General features: G+C 35.5%; 1 protein-coding gene across 3 annotated transcripts in view; it reads right to left on the bottom strand.

Annotated features, from left to right (window-relative positions):
• Positions 1 to 9,797: 9,797 nt before the first annotated feature.
• The window catches only part of LOC144971792 (uncharacterized), a 20,498-nt gene continuing 12,340 nt past the window's right edge, over positions 9,798 to 17,955 (bottom strand). For all 3 annotated transcript variants that reach the window (XM_078912874.1, XM_078912868.1, XM_078912878.1), the window contains exon 4: positions 9,798 to 13,690. In XM_078912874.1, coding sequence (XP_078769000.1) covers positions 13,511 to 13,690 — 180 coding nt within the window. In that variant the 3' untranslated portion in view covers positions 9,798 to 13,510. The remainder of the gene's footprint in view (positions 13,691 to 17,955) is intronic.

Genomic DNA, 17,955 nt, shown 5'->3' with positions numbered 1-17,955 from the left:
CAGGGGCAAATGTATCAATATATGAGGCATCCAATTGTTTGCTCTCATTCTGGCTACATATTACAAGCAATTCCACGGGAGTTAGATATGCTATTCAAGCTCTGGATTTTATCCATGTGACACAATAGCACAAGTTTATATTCCAAAATAATTATTGTTGTTTTTTTTTTTTTGGGGGGGGGGGGGGGGGGGAATTCTTTTTTTGGTATTTAAAAAAATGCTCTTTTTTTATTTTTTCAAACATCTTGTATTTTTGATATGATAAAATTGTCATTCATTAAGGTAAAATCTCAATTGGAATCAACATTCTCCGAATGTTTTAGACTTTTTCGTTAATTCAAAAAAATCTGCATGTTGATTTTCAATAACTTACATCTTAAAATATTCCACTTTACTTTTATTATAATATTAGTATTTATACAGGAAGGTTATGGAAGTCCTACTATACAAGTCAAATTTTCATAAGTGAATACACCTGGCTGTGCTTTTTTATTATTTAGTTATATTACATAGCAGTGCTGTTGGATTTGATGACAATTGTCTGGTGGCCCAAGAAAACCCTCAGGAGTGGTTAAAATACTCATTTTGATATATTTATGTTTCGGAAAACAGCAGTGTTTTTTTGTTGTTGAATATTTTGCAGTTTATTCTATCGATTTATCTTAATAAGTTGATAAATTATTGAGAGTTGAAGTCGTTGAAGTCTGGAAGGTAGAGAATATTCGAACTTTGAATTCACGTTGAATTTGTGTATGAATTATTTTAATCATAAAGTTGATTTATTTAGGGTAAATATTCTCACAGATGCTTTCAACATTGCAAATAAGAGGGTTTAAAATATGCTATGGTGATAAAAAGGCAATTTTGACATCTGATCAGCTAATTTGTCTTTGTTTTGAAAAGACATGAGTGCATATTCCTGCAGGTTTTCCTAGGCCAGCACACAATTTTTATACTTTTCTTCTTCTTCTTCTTCTTCTTCTTCTTCTTCTTCTTCTTCTTCTTCTTCTTCTTCTTCTTCTTCTTCTTCTTCTTCTTCTTCTTCTTCTTCTTCTTCTTCTTTTTTCTTTTTTTCTTTTTTATTATTATTAATATTATTTTTATTATTATTATTATTATTATTTATATTTTATTATTATTATTATTATTATTATTATTATTATTATTATTATTATTATTATTATTATTATTATTATTATTATTATTGTTATTATTATTAATAGTAGTAGTAGTTGTAGTAGTAGTATTACTAAGACACCCAAATACTTCAATTAAATAATCATTTTTGTATTGACGATTACGAAATAAATAAACATATTAGCAAGAAAAAACATTACATCTCACCCGAGTTAGATTGTTAATTACAAATGTTGTTTTTAAAATGGTATTGCATCAAACAAATAATAAAAAAAAAGAAGAACTTAAAAATTAAGAGACACAAGTACTGTTCGATCAATTAATTCATTTTCTTCCTTTTTTATTGTTTTGATTATAAATTGCCTGTGTGCATTGGGATCAATTTTCTGGATATCATTCCTTCATATTTCTAAATGTGGAATCTAAATTGGTATCTTGTAAAAACTTATTTGTCAATTAGAGAAGTTTTTAAAGAACTTAAATATTAAATCGTTAACAAATGCAGTGAACCGTTATGTATTTGTAATATGGAACAATGAATAAAGAAAAACGTGATGCCTACTGGTTGTCTATGTCACAACAATTATTGAACACCCGTTATCTCATCTTTGTATTTTTTTATTTCAGTTGATCTCTTGTCTTATTTTTGTTTCATTATCTACAAAAGAAAGAAGTTAAACTTCAGGAGTGTGATAATTAAGGTTTCATATGTAGCTTTATTTTTGATTTTCATTTAGATTTTTGTTTTCTTTTGGCTTATTTTGCATTCAAAAGAAATAAAAATGCGGATTAATTTTTAATCAATTTTTTAATGTGAATTTTTGAAATAGTGCAATCCTCCCATGGTGGGCAGGAGGTCACTTGCTGTGTCTTCTCTCCCCCTTTATATGTTTTCCGAGTTGCTTTCTGTCTTTGTCTTGGAGTAGATTTCCTGGTCCTGGCTGGAGTACTTGACTGAGACTGAGAGGGAAACAGTGAAGTGTGTAGAATGTTTTGGGATATATTTATTTTTCCTTATAAATCATCTCTCTGTTATATACTGTAATATTTAAAAAAAAAATTGAATATGTTTTGTATGCATTTGAGTGTATTCCTCTTGCTGGGATCCTGTGCTTGTATCAGGATGAAACTTAAAGATAATCTCAAACTAAGTTCATTGACAGTTTGCTGTTGGAATCTACATCTGTTTCTGATTTGAACTCGTCCTGTTTGTCTCACCTTTTCTTCAAGTGTAATCCTAATTTTTTTCTACTATCATCTCTTTTTCCTGAAATGACCTAAAAGTGTCGCAAGCACCGTAAAAGCTTAAAAAAACATATAAACAAAACAAATCGTGGAATCTCACTTTCTGCTCATGGTTTTGGCATCAATAACTTTTTATTAGTTTTAATCTTTATTATTCATGATTTTAATCAAAAATCATGTTGCAACAGGAATAAAAAGCCTTTAAATCACCGGAGTTGGTAAAAGAAAAAATAAAATTGGACCATCAGGAATTTGAATTATGGTCTTTTGGCTTAAAGGCTAGTAACTTAACGACTGCTTGATCCAAGCTCCCTTCCTACTTCTTTTGATGTCACAGGTCTAAGAATATTTGATAATTGGATGGATGGAGTCTTTTGGCCTCCCATTGTGGGCAGTGGGCATTTCCCGTGTCTTCTATCTTCATATATCTGTTTTCCAGCCTGCTTTCTGTCTTTGTCTTGTAATGAGATTACTTGATTTTATTCTTGGGTGGGAGAGAAGCTGTCGTGTGTATTTATAGTTTTGGGAGATAATGTTTTTTTTTAAATTTGCAAATCATCTCTCTGTTTTGTGTTGTACTATTTCTTGTTTGTAAACATTTTGATTGTGATCTTAGTGGGACCGTTGCTTGTGTCTGGATGAAACTTTTAGGTGATCTCAAACTAAGTACACTCTTGGAATCGCCATCTGTTCCCTATTTGAACCATTACCCTTTATGTGTCTTACTATTTATCGTACGATTTTCATTATAAACCTAGAGATTATTTGCTGTCTGGTCTTTTACTGGAGTTGAAATTATTTAAATACGTGGCAGCGCCATAAAACCTTTAATAACAAAACAAAACATAAATTTTGATAAATTGAGCTCTAAAATTTTAAAATTCTGATCAAAATGAAGAAAAGACATTTCAGTTCACAGCTAAAGTGGCTTTTGTCATATACTGCAATATATGGGTGATGATTAGTGTTTTAAGTAAAGCGATACAAATTTCATCTCAATTGCAGATAATTTCAGGGACACAGAGGGTGAATATCCCCTCAGAGGAGGAAAAGGTATGACCCTTGGGCCAATTAAACAACTTAATTAAAGTAACGCAATTAATCAACACTATCTTCTGGGTGGGGTTCCTGACTTCCCACAGTGGGCAGAGAGATACGTACTGTGACTTCTATCCCCATACATCTGTTTTCCAACTTATTATATATGATTTGTAAACATTTGACTGTATTCCTCGTGGTGGGGACTTGTGCTTGTGTCTGGATAAGACTTTTAGGTGATCTCAAACTAAGTACTTTGATAGTGTGTTCGTGGAAGCTACATCTCTTTCCTATTTGAGCCAGTTCCCCTTTTCTCTTCCCTTTCTTGACCACTTGAATTGTAATTCTATAACTTTTTACTATCCCATTTTCTTCCTTTTTACTGGCGCTGATATCACCATAATGTGTTGCAAGTGCCGTAAAACCCTAAAAAACAAACATAATTGTAATTCTAGAACTTTTTACTATCCCATTTTCTTCCTTTTGACTGGCGCTGATATGACCTTAATGTATTGGAAGCGCCGAAAAACCCTTAACAATAAACAACCAAACAACACTGTCTTGGCAATAGCCCCTAATCAAATTGTCTTTTTAACCAATTAACCGTACTCTAGAAAAAGTCATATTTTAAAATTTGGCCAGAAAACTCGTCCTTTGAATATCGATCGATTTAAAACATCCTCATCTTGGCAAAAGCTCTCAAACTTGGTACCTCACGAGGTCAACTAGCTCTCATTCATAAGACCTCCCATGGTGGACGGAGAGGTCACGATTGCTATGTCTTCTATCCCCCTGCATCTTTTCCCCCCATTTCAATGTTGCTTTTTGTCCTTGTCATGGAATGACATTATTGATTTTGTCCTGGCCTGGGCTAGATTCCTTGGCCGAGGGAGAAAAAGTAAAAGTCAAATGTATAATTTTGGTTTTGGAAGGTGTTTTTTTTTTCTTCTCGTGAATCATCTCTCTGTTGTGTCCGAGTGATCTCGAACTAAGTACACTGATAGTTTAGCAATGACGATCTCACCCAAATCCGTGTGCATCAATTTCGCTCGCGAAGAGCCCAAATTCGTGACAAAAATGGGACGCGACCGTTTCGTATATGCTATTTAAAAAAATTCATTACGACGATTATCAATAAATATGTCTGAAATTTGGCACACAATAATTAGTAAAGTCACTTTAGATTATGTCAAGCGGCAAAACTCGTGCGATTACTAGAAAACCGTTAAAAACAGATGTTTGCTCTTTTGAGTGAAATGTTTCTAAAACTATCAAGAGCAGAGATTTTGCCGTGAATAAGGTTATTATATGCACATTTCATCTATTTACAGTGGCGTGGGGCCATTGGATCGAATGGTGCCAGGCACCGTACCAATCTTTTAAAAATCATTAACAGCATAATTTAATTAAAAATAAAACTGAGAAATTTTAACTCCACTGTCTTTCGCCAACTCGCCAACAACATACTGCCTTTTTAGTCTCCACTCTATTCAAGATTCCGAATCACGCACTGCGCCGACTCGTGTGTTGGTGACATCACTGCGCGAAGTAGTGACTAAATCAAACACCGTGGTGCAAAGCAATCCAAGCTCCAGTTAATGCTCTATCCATTAGTATCGCTACAGCTGATTGAGCGAGAAACTGGGTCGAATAATACTATCTTCAAATAGCGGAAAACCCCTCGACTTGTGCCAGGATCTGAGAGCTCCACCGTTGGACGGGGGGATGCGCCGAATTAGGGAAACTTCGGCCATCCAAAATATTACATTAACTGTCAAAAACACTGATCATTGTCAAGTTTATTTGTAAGCAGCAAAGAAAGACAATATAAAACTTAAAAATATAAACCCCCCCCCCCCCCCACTCTTTTTCACGATTATTGAATAATGTAATTCTTTGCAACGAAGCATTGTGGACGAATTTACCAACATTTTTCTTGCTTGTAGTGCCGAGTTGATGGTTACGTGTGTATGAGTGTTTATTTGTGTGTGTGTGTGTGTGTGTTTGTTTGTTTGTGCGTGTGTATTTGTGTGAGTCAGAGAAAGAAAGCGAAGATTGTCAACAGTTATACTTTGGTGTGTTTTTAGATTTTTTAAGTACTTAAGTGGAGTGATTTTTTCTTTGTGATGCTTTAAGATCTGAATCTACATTTTATTTGTGCAATCATTAATCGTAGTCCACTGATTTCCATTATTTGAGATATACTTTGAAGTTTTGTTTTGTTAAACAATGAATTGCAATGAATCAAGTTGACTCTTTACTTCACCGACCGTTTGGGAGATTGACACTAGATGACAAATTAGAAATAAAAAGACTAGTTCCTCACCAACCAACTGATTTTAAATTAACACAGATGTGAAAATCTCGAAAACGCTCTTTTTCAGTGACATCGTATGACAGGCATGAATGGCTCACAGTTAGTTTAGAAAAAAAAACAAACGTTTCTTTTGTTTTTATTGTCTACTCTTTACAGATACAACAAACACTGACAAATCGTGGACATCTATAGGCTATAGTGACCTTAACCACTTCCATCGTAATTTTTAACCTCCTGAACGTTGTTTTAGCACCCTTAAAAGAGTGAAAAATTTCTTGCGAAATTCAATGAAACACAGAGCGGTTAAATTCGTTAATGATTCTGTCAATTCACAAAGCTGAAATAGATGCCATTCCAAATTTCAATAAACACATTATAAAAAGATTTGCAGAGATTAAACATCGCCGTACAGATTTTCTTTACAAGTACTAAAAGTAAGTAATTTCTGTCATAGGTTTTTTTTTCTCATTTGATTTACATTTATCACATATTGATTGCATTATCGACCAAAACCAATCCTTTAAATGGTGGACAAAGAATAATTACAAAGACCTTTTCATACGGGACTTGTATCTCAGTGTTGTGGCTTGATGTTTTCATGAATTATTTGTTTTTGTGAGTTTTGTCCACTCGTAGAAACCATCGACCCTCCCCCACCCTTCCAAAAAAGAGAGTTTTTAACACGTGCTCTCTCCTCTTAACCGTGTTCACTGTTTTAGAATATTTTTTCTTCTTCTAATCATGGCACCACCATACACCGTCAATACGCCACGCCGCTGTCTATTTATGTTTCAAATTTCATCCGAGTATGGCAAGTACTTTTCACGTATTATCACAAAACATCAACCCAATGTGCGATTCAATGGGTGAGAAGGGGAGACAGTCATATTTCCGACCCGTCACAACTTAATTTTTCACTTTAAAAGCAACAACTTGATTTGATTAAAGGCCAAATCGCACCGCTGTTTCTGCCCTCTTGGTGAAAAGAGTGTGTAATCTGCAGTTAAAGACAGTCACGTTAATAACGGAAGACATGCTTCAGAGTTATTATCGCCGTTGTCGTGTTAAAAGAAAAAAAAGAAGAAAAAAACACTATCCAATTCATGATGCAATGAGTAAAAAAAAAAAAAAAATGAGCTGAAGGTGTGAAGCGAGGTAACTATGGACTTTCTGTTAAAGGTTATAGGACTGAAAAGGGTTAAAAACCAACTGCAGATGTGATAGCGAGGTAATTATAATTATATAGATTTAAAGGTTTTCGGGCTATTAGAGATTGTTTTTTTCGGACAATCCTTGAAATAAAGGCTTTTGCTCGATTTCTTACACTTCAGATACGCTAAACCGTGACCAGGGAAAACCAAACGTACTCAACCATTACAATTACAACAATTCATTCCTTACAATGTAGATTGAAACTTATACATCAATAAATGTCCCACCAGACTTGAACATCAACTAGGTTTGTTTTTGTCGGAGACCTCTTTGCACAGCTGTGACATCAGATTATATTTGCTCGAGTAGGTAGGCGCTCATTTACTTTCCGTTATTGATTTTTTAAAGATGGTTGGATTTTTCTCCCAACTCGACAAAAGCCTGGAACAAATTAAATATGTAATGATTTGTAAACATTTGAGGGTATTTCTTTTAATGGGATCATGTGCTTGTGTCTGGATAAACTTTTAGGTCTGGGTTGGGTTCCCGACATGCTGTGCCCTCTATCCCCCTGTATCTGTTTTCCAATTGCTGTCTATGTCTTGGAATGAGATTACTTAGTTTTGTCCTGAACCTGGCCGGAGTCCTTAGCTAGTTATAGTTTTGGGAGATGATATCTTTTTCATTGTAAATCATCTTTCTGTTATATACTGTTATATATATATTATATATATATATTTTATTTAATATTATTTTTATATACATATATATTTTTTTTTTTATTTTTTTTTTAAACATATGGTTTGTAACCATTTGAGTCTATTCCTCTTAGTGGGATCTTGTACTGGTGTCTGGGTGAGACTTTTAGGTGATCACAAACTAAGTACATTGATAATGTGCTCTTTGAATCTACATCTGTTCGCTATTTGAACCATTCCCCATTTGTCTTACTTTTTCCTCAAGTCCTTTTAATTGTACATCTATAATGTTTTTACTATCCAATTTTCTTTCTTTTCACTGGCGCTGATATGACCTAAATGTGTTGCAAGCGCCGTAAAACCCTTAAAAACAAAAAACAAAAAACAAAACAAAAACAAAAAAAAAAAAAAAAAACAAAAAAAAAAAAACCCAAAAGGCAAACAACTTTTCGGTAACGTCAAACTAAGTACACCGAGAGTGTTCCTCATTTGAGCCATTCCCCTTTGTCTTACCAGTGCCAGGAAGAGATTCTCAAAAGAAGAGTCATATACACTTGCATTTTCTCCAGGGCAACAATAAAGGAGAATAAATGCATTTTAGTGCCACAGAAGATCCTAAGAATCCCATGGACAAAATATATCAATCAAACATGCGGCTATGTGGTCTTGTGGTTTGGCACTCGCTTTCGGATCGTAAGGTACTGGGTTCGAGCCTAGCTCGGCGCATAGTTGAGTCCTTGGAAAAGATTCTTTACTTTCTCTCACCGTACCCAGGTGTAAAATAAGTACCTGACCGTTAACAGCATTGTCTCTGTCCGAAAAAAATGTAATATCGCCTCACAGGCGTCATTTCCCGCCCTACATGTTGTGTTGCTGTTGACCAGGGATCCCTTGTAAAGCACTCTGAGCACGTTGAGTAGATATTGCGCTATATAAAAGCTCTTTTTTTTTTTGCATCGTGGAGAGAATAACAGCATTAGCAGCATTGTCTCTGTCCGAAAAAAATGTAATATCGCCTCACAGGCGTCATTTCCCGCCCTACATGTTAAGTGTTGCTGTTGACCAGGGATCCCTTGTAAAGCGCTCTGAGCACGTTGAGTAGATATTGCGCTATATAAAAGATTTTTTTTTTTTTGCATCGTGGAGAGAATAAGTCTTACCGCCAGATCATGTCAACCATAAAAAAAATTGAAGCTGTCATACTTTGGTTACATCAAAAGACACCAATTGAAAAACTTTGCATGGAGGGTGCCTGCGAGGGCAGGGGGAGCTAAGAAGAAGGTCGCCACAAGACAAAGCGGAATGGATGGGAGAACAACAGAGGCAGGACGCATGGCAAATTTAAAACTAGAAAGGAGTTCTGTTGGTTTGTTAAGGAGGATACGTCCAACAAGGATCCGCCTCAGAGAAGAAGAAGACGCGAAACTTCGGGCTTTTTATATTAAAAAAAATTAAGGACCGAACAAACCAATAAATTGCTACGTTCTCTGGTATACAAAAATAAACAAAAACAAAAATAAAAAGCAAAACAAAACAAACCGAAATAATGTCAGAAATAAACGTACACATCAATACATAATCTTAAAATGCTTTTTACCATTATCGGCCTGGACAATAGAATAGGTTGATGACTGAGCCAGAACGGTGTGTCATCCCTTCCGAGTGAAAATGTCAATTATTGTTGATAGCGAAAAAGTCCCCCGCGACGTGTTCTTGGATAAGGGACTTTTTATATTTTACCTCACTCGACTCTGGTGAGGGTAAGGATTTGGCTTATGTGCTCATGACAAAAAAAAAACAAAAAAAAAAAAAAAAAACAAAACAAAAACAAACGTACAGCAAGAGCGAAATTACAACAAAAAAAAAAAAACAAAAAAAACCCAAAAAACAAAACCAAACCCACACACAGACAAAAAACATATCCCTTTAGAGTCGCCAAGACCGGATTTTATGCTGCTTTCTGTAATGTGAAGCGGTCCCTAACAATTGGTTGTTACCTCCCGAACAGGACATGTGCTAGTCGCAGACTGCTTTCCTTTAGACTTATTGTTGAACCCAGCTATTTTCAGTCACTCTTGGATGGACAGGGAGGTCAGAGCTTAACGTGGGAGTGGGATTTTTTGTTGGCCAGGTTTAATTGTTGCATTATTCAGGTCATCTCTCAATTGGGTAGCGTGACTCAAATTTTGTTGATTAAGATACAAACAATGGAAAGTTTTTGAAATGTTTATTTCATATTTTCATGTTAAAGTCTTTTCAATAGAGAGCGTTAATAAATGACAATGAACAACACGTCGTATTCTTGAACATTCAGTGGATGAGATGGTAATGATAATGATGATGGAAATGATGACTATGAAGTGCTGCTAATTCTTCCACGATTACCGCTATTCTTTTGTCTACATAATACTTCTCTATTCTTTACGATGTCTGATCTGAAGAAGTAGGTTGGCAACGACAAAGAAGAAGAAGAAGAAGAAGAAGTAGTAGTAGTATTAGTAGTAGTAGTGGTAGTGGTAGTAGTAGTAATAGTGGTAGTAGTAATAATAATAATAATAGTAGTAGTAGTAGTAGTAGTAGTAGTAGTAGTAGTAGTAGTAGTAGTAGTGGTAGTAGTAGTAGTAGTAGTAGTAGTAGTAGTAGTAGTAGTAGTAGTAGTAGTGGTAGTAGTATTGGTGGCATTATAAGAAAAAGAAGAAGATGATGATGATGATGATGATAATAGTGATGGTGGTGGTGGTGATACTGTTGGTGGCAAGGGGAGTTATGGTAGACTGTCAGTGTCAGTAATGGACGTGATGACGATGATGATGACAATGAATGACTATTATCATAATGATGGTCATAGTTAAAGCTATGACATTGACATTAGATATACAATGAAAATTAAAGTCGTTTATGACAATATACTGAGAATTATTGGGTGTTGATAAATAAAAATATTGCACATAGTATTAATGGCTCTCCAAAATTTGTAAAACATTGATGTTCCAATATTTATTATAAAGGATAAAAAATCACTACAATGTCAATGCCACGAAGTTGAAAAAGTAGATAAAATGTCATACTATTGCACTTTACCAAGACATTAATCACAGCTGAAACAACATGAACAACCTTTAAAAGATAATCGCAAGGAGGATTTTTTGTAGCTTGGAAATACTTATTTAATTTAATACACACATTATGGCAAGTGTTTTGTAAGGAAATAACCAACAGAAACAAGACGTAATCATTATATCATAATTAACAAGTTAACTGCCGCACTCTGGATAAATGCGTATTGAAAAATTTGCCCAGAAAACTCGTCCTTCAATTATATATATATATATATATATATATATATATATATATATATATATATATATATATATATATATATATATATACCATGGACAATGACACGGGTGTTCGAATCAAACCATGCTATCATTATAACCACATATCAAAAGAGAAAAGTTTTTTACAAACACAAAAGAAAAATAATCTGTGTTTGGTTTCAACTTTGAGCTCTGATTTAATGTTTGAATCAAAACCAAAACAACAAAAGAGAAAAATTACTGCTAGTATTTTCAATTGGCGTGTAGTGGATAGCTTTGATAAGAAAATCAAGACTATCTCTATTTTGAATAGATTCCCTATCACTTAATTGCCCTGTGGAAATTTTATAAATCTCATCTTAACATTAACAAGATAATCGCCTTAAGATAACTTTACACTTTTAGGTTTATCTTAAATCATGTGCACATTGTATTATGTTGCTGACAAGTAAATCTGTATTTAACATAAGACTCGGGCAACAATGGTCGTTCAAATAGCTCAGTTGGTGGAGCACTTGCTTCACACGCAAAGTGACCAAGATCGATCCCAGGTGAAGTCGAGATGTTTTTCTGACCCTAATGTCCACCCATCAGTGATTAGATTGCGGAGTCTGTTAGATATGGGGGAAAGTAGTTTGCGAGAGACTACCGTTCTATCCAAAGGGTAGAAGGCAAGTTCTTTTGTCAGTTTCACACTATAGAAACTGGTAAAAACAACAACAAAAACAACAACAATAACCATTTATATAGCGCCCAGTTCCGTTGGCACTTAGAATTACAGATGGCTCACGAGTATGCACACACACCCACACACACCCACACCCACACCCACACACCCACACACACATACACACACACACACACACACATTCACAACATACACAAACTCCGGCTCCGTGGGCTTAAAGACTCTGAAAGACTACTTCAGACAACACAAAATGGTTTGAGTTTTTAAAAATAACCATCTAAACATCTGATTTATCTGATCTTATCTTATCTTACTAAAGGTTTAAAATGAATTATCCTTTAAATGCCTGATACAATAGTTTATAATTACAGAATCTCTTGCATTTTAAACAAGACTCAAACCACACAGAATCGGCTGGTGTTTTTGAAAGTAAATTTACATGAACAATGATTCAAAGTGAAAGAATCATATTGCGCTTAAATAAATAAAAAAAATAAAATAAAAAGAAGTAAAAGTAAAACAATTAAAAGACTAGATAAATTAGTCTTATTGGCATCTTAACATTTTATAATAATATAGTTACATGGGCATACTAAGTATAATTGATTTCGGCAGTTTGATGAAAAATAAGGTACAGTTGAACCTCGGTATAAAAGTGATGGTGGGACCAGTCTAAAATCCCTGTTATAACCGAGTCCTGTTATGGCAGCAGCTTCTTATGGTTTTCACACTACTATATTATGACAATCGACCCAATCAGCAAAGTCTGGTCCGCATTCGTGCACCGTCCCAAACCCGCCCGAATTTCAAGGGATATAACCCAAATGGCCTAATCACCATTTAAAATGATTTCGCAGAGAGTAGTAAGTAACCTACACACACACACACACACACACACACACACACACACACACACATACACAGACACATACACAGTTCATTCATGAACTAGGCCTAGCCTAGCTCTTGGTTGCCTTTAGCTGTAGGCTTAAATGAGTGTAATGTAGACTAATACATGTGTGTTTGGAGATTTTGAATGGGTTTCGCGCCCCTGTTATAACCGACCAGGCAAAAGTCCTACTATAGCCATTAAACGTTACTAAAGGCAAAGGGTGAAAAAATCCCGGGGATTCTGAAGACCCCTTTTATAACCGGGTGCCTGATATATCCGGACATATTATACCGAGGTCCCACTATACTCTGTCTGGTCCGAGAAGATGCAGGGATGACAAAAACAGTCAATTAAGAATGAAAATGATTCCAATTGAAACGTTAGTGTTATATCTAGCTTCTAGCGACCGTAACTACAATTGTCTAGAAATACACATTTTTAGCGTCAAGTGATTTTGGTATTATTTTCATTTTTATAAAAAACCGGTGCTGCTAAAAGTAATTCAGTCAAATGTGGCGACTTTTTAGCCATCAGTGACACACGTAATAATTAAGCAGTCTAACTCACTCATCATAGATGGCATGCTTTTTAACAAAGAACAAATCCAGCTCTTTTCTCATAACTGCAAATATTATGATGTTAGCATACTTTGATGGGCTGGATTCCAAATTGTCCATTTTTCACAAATGGCATTATACGACTCAATTACTTTTAGTAGCGAGATCTCTAAGTTTAAATTACTCTCGGAGGTCCACGTTAGACACACATTATGTTTACGTTTATCTTCAATGTCCAGATAACGTTTGAATGAAACAATTGACCCTGTAGTTAATCACGAGTTATAAAAATTGTAGTAACAATTTTACATATCTTTAAAAACAGCAGCAGTTGTTAAAATAGAAAACCAGTTGATAAATATAGACCATTTAGCCCGCCCGGAGCTGATTATATTTTGTGATTTTCGATCCCAATATAGTAATTGTTATTTAGTTAGTTAGTTTCATTGCTTCATGGGACATGAATTCACCAATCTGCTTCTTCTAGCACTTTAGCAAATTCATGGACCTCCGAGTTGCAAGAGCCTGGGCAGTCGTCACGGGAAAATCCCACCACAACACAGGTTTTAGTCATCTGCATCACCATCACTAGGTCGTCGTTACGGCCTTGTATCGCATCCTGCCGATGCTTGAAGCAACTGTATGCCTGGAAATGAATAAAATGCACGGATTTTAACTATATATGCTGCACATGTAAGCAAATAAAATATTATCACCTCTTAAGCTCTAGAGATAATACCATCGCCTAGAAAAGATAAAAATGGGACAGATTCAAATAAGTGACAATTATTGAAACACTAGCTCCTCTTAGAATCTAGAATATCTACTACAGGCACAATCGTTTCTTTAGGGGTTATCAATTTCAAATGGGATTAACCCGCGACACAATCCAAACACATTTTTAAAAACAAAAAAGCTAAAAGATAAAAATAACCCAAACAAATAAAACAAAACAAAAAAAGAAACAAGAAGAATTTGAAAAAAAAACAAACCCGAACACAATACCAAACGACAAAAAAACAAAAAACAACAAAAAAAAAAAAAAAAAACAAAAACCAACGAACAAACAAAAAAAAAAAAAAAACAACGAACAAAACAAACAAAAAACTCCCAATAAAATAAACTCAACAAAACAAGACAAACACAAAAAAAAAAAAACAACAAAAAAAAAAACAAAAAAAAAAACCAAAACAAAAAACAAAAACAAAAGCAAAGCAGAAACCGCAAACAACAAAGAAATAAGAAAATTGTTTATTTGTTAATGTGAGCACACACATCATTCACACATGTGCCGCAGATCAATAATTTATGACCGGCTTTGATACATCGATCGGGTATTGAGTTTAAAAATAAATAACATCATGGATTTCGTATTAGACAATCTTGTCACTTCAGATCATGAAAAATTTCACAGATTACGTAGATGAAAATAAAAGATATTGATGTACGAGTATTATGATGCATTGTACTTGGATGTCGTGAAGCTTTAGAATCGGTTTTATGGAAATAAAAGGTATAATTGGTAACATTTATTGCTGGATTAGGTCTTTTCTCTCGTGTTCGTAAAAAGAGAGTTATTGTAATCGTCTTATGCTAGTTTGAAAGCCAAATAAAAATAAAAAGATGGCGTTGGCTGGGTCATGTGGCCAGAATTGAAAAAGGGTCACTTCCCAAGACAGCCCTGTACTGGACAGCAGATGGGAAGAGAAAGCGGGGAAGACCCACAGAAACCTGGCGAAGGACCATGGAGAAAGAATTAAAGGAAGCAGGCCTGTCCTGGAATACAGCCACCGCAAAAGCAGCCGATCGCAAAAAATGGAGATGTCTGGTGGATGCCCTATGTGCCTCAAGGCCCTAAGAAGATTAAAGAAAGAAGAGCTTATATGCCAGTCACAAGTGGTTCACGTAACTAACCGGGTCCTCTTTTACTAGGAGTTTCAGTAAGACTCCGGACTGCTCTCATTATACAACAAATACTCTCTGAATTGTCTATTCTTATTAACTCACTCAACCCTAACACCGACTATATCCGTAGTTCACCCAGGTTACTTTTACCCCATGTCTTTAAATTACATTTTTCTGAGACAAATCATAGGCGTAGTATCAAAGTTAATGTTTTTAGTTTTTGTATGTTAATGATAGTTGAATAAAACTATCTCTGTACATGCTCATTTTAATACATTTTTTTTCCAATTTTGAAAAGTAGCAAAAGTCTCTAGGATTGAGTGAGTTAAAGGACTTTACAGTAGTCTTCTTGTGAATTGACAAACTGATTCCAATGATCCTGTATAGATTGGAACGCCCTGCAGCTTTCTACAGATGTTCAAACGTTTTTTTTTTTTTTTTTGGTAAATGTTCATCCGTTTCTGATTTTGTTCAGATGGGAGAAGCCAAAGCACGAACATTGTGGAATATTTCTTCGTTCCTCGTGGCCTGGCTATAATGCGGTGACATGTTCCAAGAGAAACACCGTTTGCAATGCGAACAATACTTTGACGGCGATCTTCGTGAACAACATCACTGTCGATAGAACGTTTTCTGTTGGTGTTACCGATAATGGTCGATCAGAGCAAGATTCATCCCAGCAAGATGTTCGGCCTGAATTGAACTTCGAAAAACATTTTTTAAAAACCAATAAAAACCATGACCTCCCAAATGCATGTTTGCATCAAGTTTGTAACAGATCTTGACACACACACACACACACACACACACACACACACACACACACACTGCTCTTCTAGAATGTCAATCTTTATCTAAATTGTCAATACAGGAGGCTTCTAAAACTCACAAATTCTTGTATGAAATCACATTACAAAAGGCTTTCAAATCAATCGAATAAGAAAGGGTCTTGGTACCAAAAAACAAAAGCAACCCCCCCTCCCAAAAAAAACAAAAAAACAACAACAATAACAAAACAAAAAAAAAACACTGCCCAATGGCGCTTATAACACTTGCCATATAATGTCTAGAAAAACAATTCTATAATGTGAACTCATGCAAACCTGTTAAGATATGGAATTGTTGAAATATCAGTTTGCATACCAGTGTAGAGGACGCACTTTGAACCATCACCAATTTGGTGGCAAAGCACCTTGACAAAACGCCAACTAGCTACGCAGGAATTCTGTATGTCGATTTTTTAATGCGATGAAGACTGATATTTTACTTCAAATGCCGTTAAACTATTTTATTAAATGGTACAGAGAATGTTTAACTACAAAACCACATTGTGTAAAACTAGGCGAAAACATATCTGGGCAAAGAACCTTGTCAAATTGATGTCCTTAGGTCTTCGTTGGTTCCCCAATCAGGAACATCTTATACACCAACGGCTGCAGGTCATTTTTGAAAAATTGTCTTGGCGCATACATCCGGAGTTGATCCCTGTCTCTATAGTTTAAAACGGACAATATCAAAATTGCTTTCTCTCCTTTAGATGGGACACTAGTCTATCACAAATTACTATACGCCAGTTCGAAGAGACGCAATCACATACCTTCTGGGTGGACAGGAGGTCAGAAAAATCTCAACTTCACTAGGCATCGATCTCGGGCCCTTTGCGTGTGAAGTGAGTATTCTACCAACCGAGCATTCCACCAAAATGGTAAAAATGTTTTGTGAGTGTGAGTATGATAATCTAAGATCAGCTATGCTAATGAATCCAGTGATTGCCTGTGATGTATTTGTAAAATACGATTATACTTAGCAATGAATGGCCTTGTGTCATGATATTCTTAAAATGTAGGCCATGTATCGCAGATGAAACACACAAAAGCTAGTCATCAAATCAAATCATGTGAGATGAGACCAAGCACAATTAATATGAAAGCTTTAGGCAAGGGTCATATCCATAAGATAACAAACAATTCAAGATTATTTCAAGTTAATAGTATGGGTAATAATGTATCGTGGCACTGTCCGGGTCCCGATAGCTCAGTTGGTAGAGCACTCGCTTCACACGCAAAGGGACTGAGACGATCCCGGGTGCAGTCGAGATTTTTTTTTCTGACCCCCCTGTCCACCCAGCAGTGAATGGGTAGCTGGGCCTGTTAGATTTGGTGGAAAATGCTTTGCGATAGACTAGCGTCCTATCAAAAGGATAGCAAGCAATTGCTATTGTCCGGTTCACGCTATAGAAATCGGGATAAACTCCAGCTTCATGAGCCGAATGGCTCTGAAGGACTACAAAAAAAAAAAACACAAAAAAAAAACACACAAAAAAAACTCCAAAAAAACTGTCAGTTACTGGTTCCAAAAAGACGTCCTGCATGGAAGTGATCAATATGTGATCCGGAACCTCAAAATGGTATTATGTCGGCGAAGGCTGGATGATGACATTTGAATCGACAACCAAGAATACAAAATTTGGGATCAGGTTATACTTTTCATTGGTGAGAACGTGTATGCAGAGTTTTTTGTTGTTTTTTTTTAACCTGGAAAAGACATTCGTATTTTTGATCGTTTTACGCCTAACTTTAAATTCATTATTTTGGCATCTGCTTCATTACCAACATGGGAGTTCCGATAGCTCAGTTGGTAGAGCACTCATTCACAAGCAATCCCGGGTGCAGTCGAAATTTTTTTCCTGACCCCCTTCCCCCTCTCCCATTCACCCAGCAGGGATTGATTGGGTAGTTGGGTCGGTTACATCTGGTTGAAAATACTTTGCGTTGTATCTAAACGAACGTTAGCAAGCAATTACTATTGCTCATTTCACGCATAAGAAACCGGGATAAACTCCGACTCCATGGGTCTAATGGTTATGAAAGATTACTTCATCCCGACTCAATACCAGCTCGAAACTATGCGTCATATCTTCGCATATATAAGTACCAGTGTTTCTTTTTTACAAAATCCGCCGATTACCATAGTCTCAGATTCACTCCCCACTGGTGTACACTTCCC

The sequence above is a fragment of the Berghia stephanieae genome, chromosome 1 (genome assembly GCF_034508935.2).
Source record: "Berghia stephanieae isolate SIO BIC M18660-M18661 chromosome 1, UCSD_Bste_1.3, whole genome shotgun sequence".
Classification (NCBI taxonomy): Eukaryota; Metazoa; Mollusca; class Gastropoda; order Nudibranchia; family Aeolidiidae; genus Berghia; species Berghia stephanieae.
Note: the sequence above shows the minus strand (reverse complement) of the source record. Positions and strands in the feature narration are given on the sequence as shown.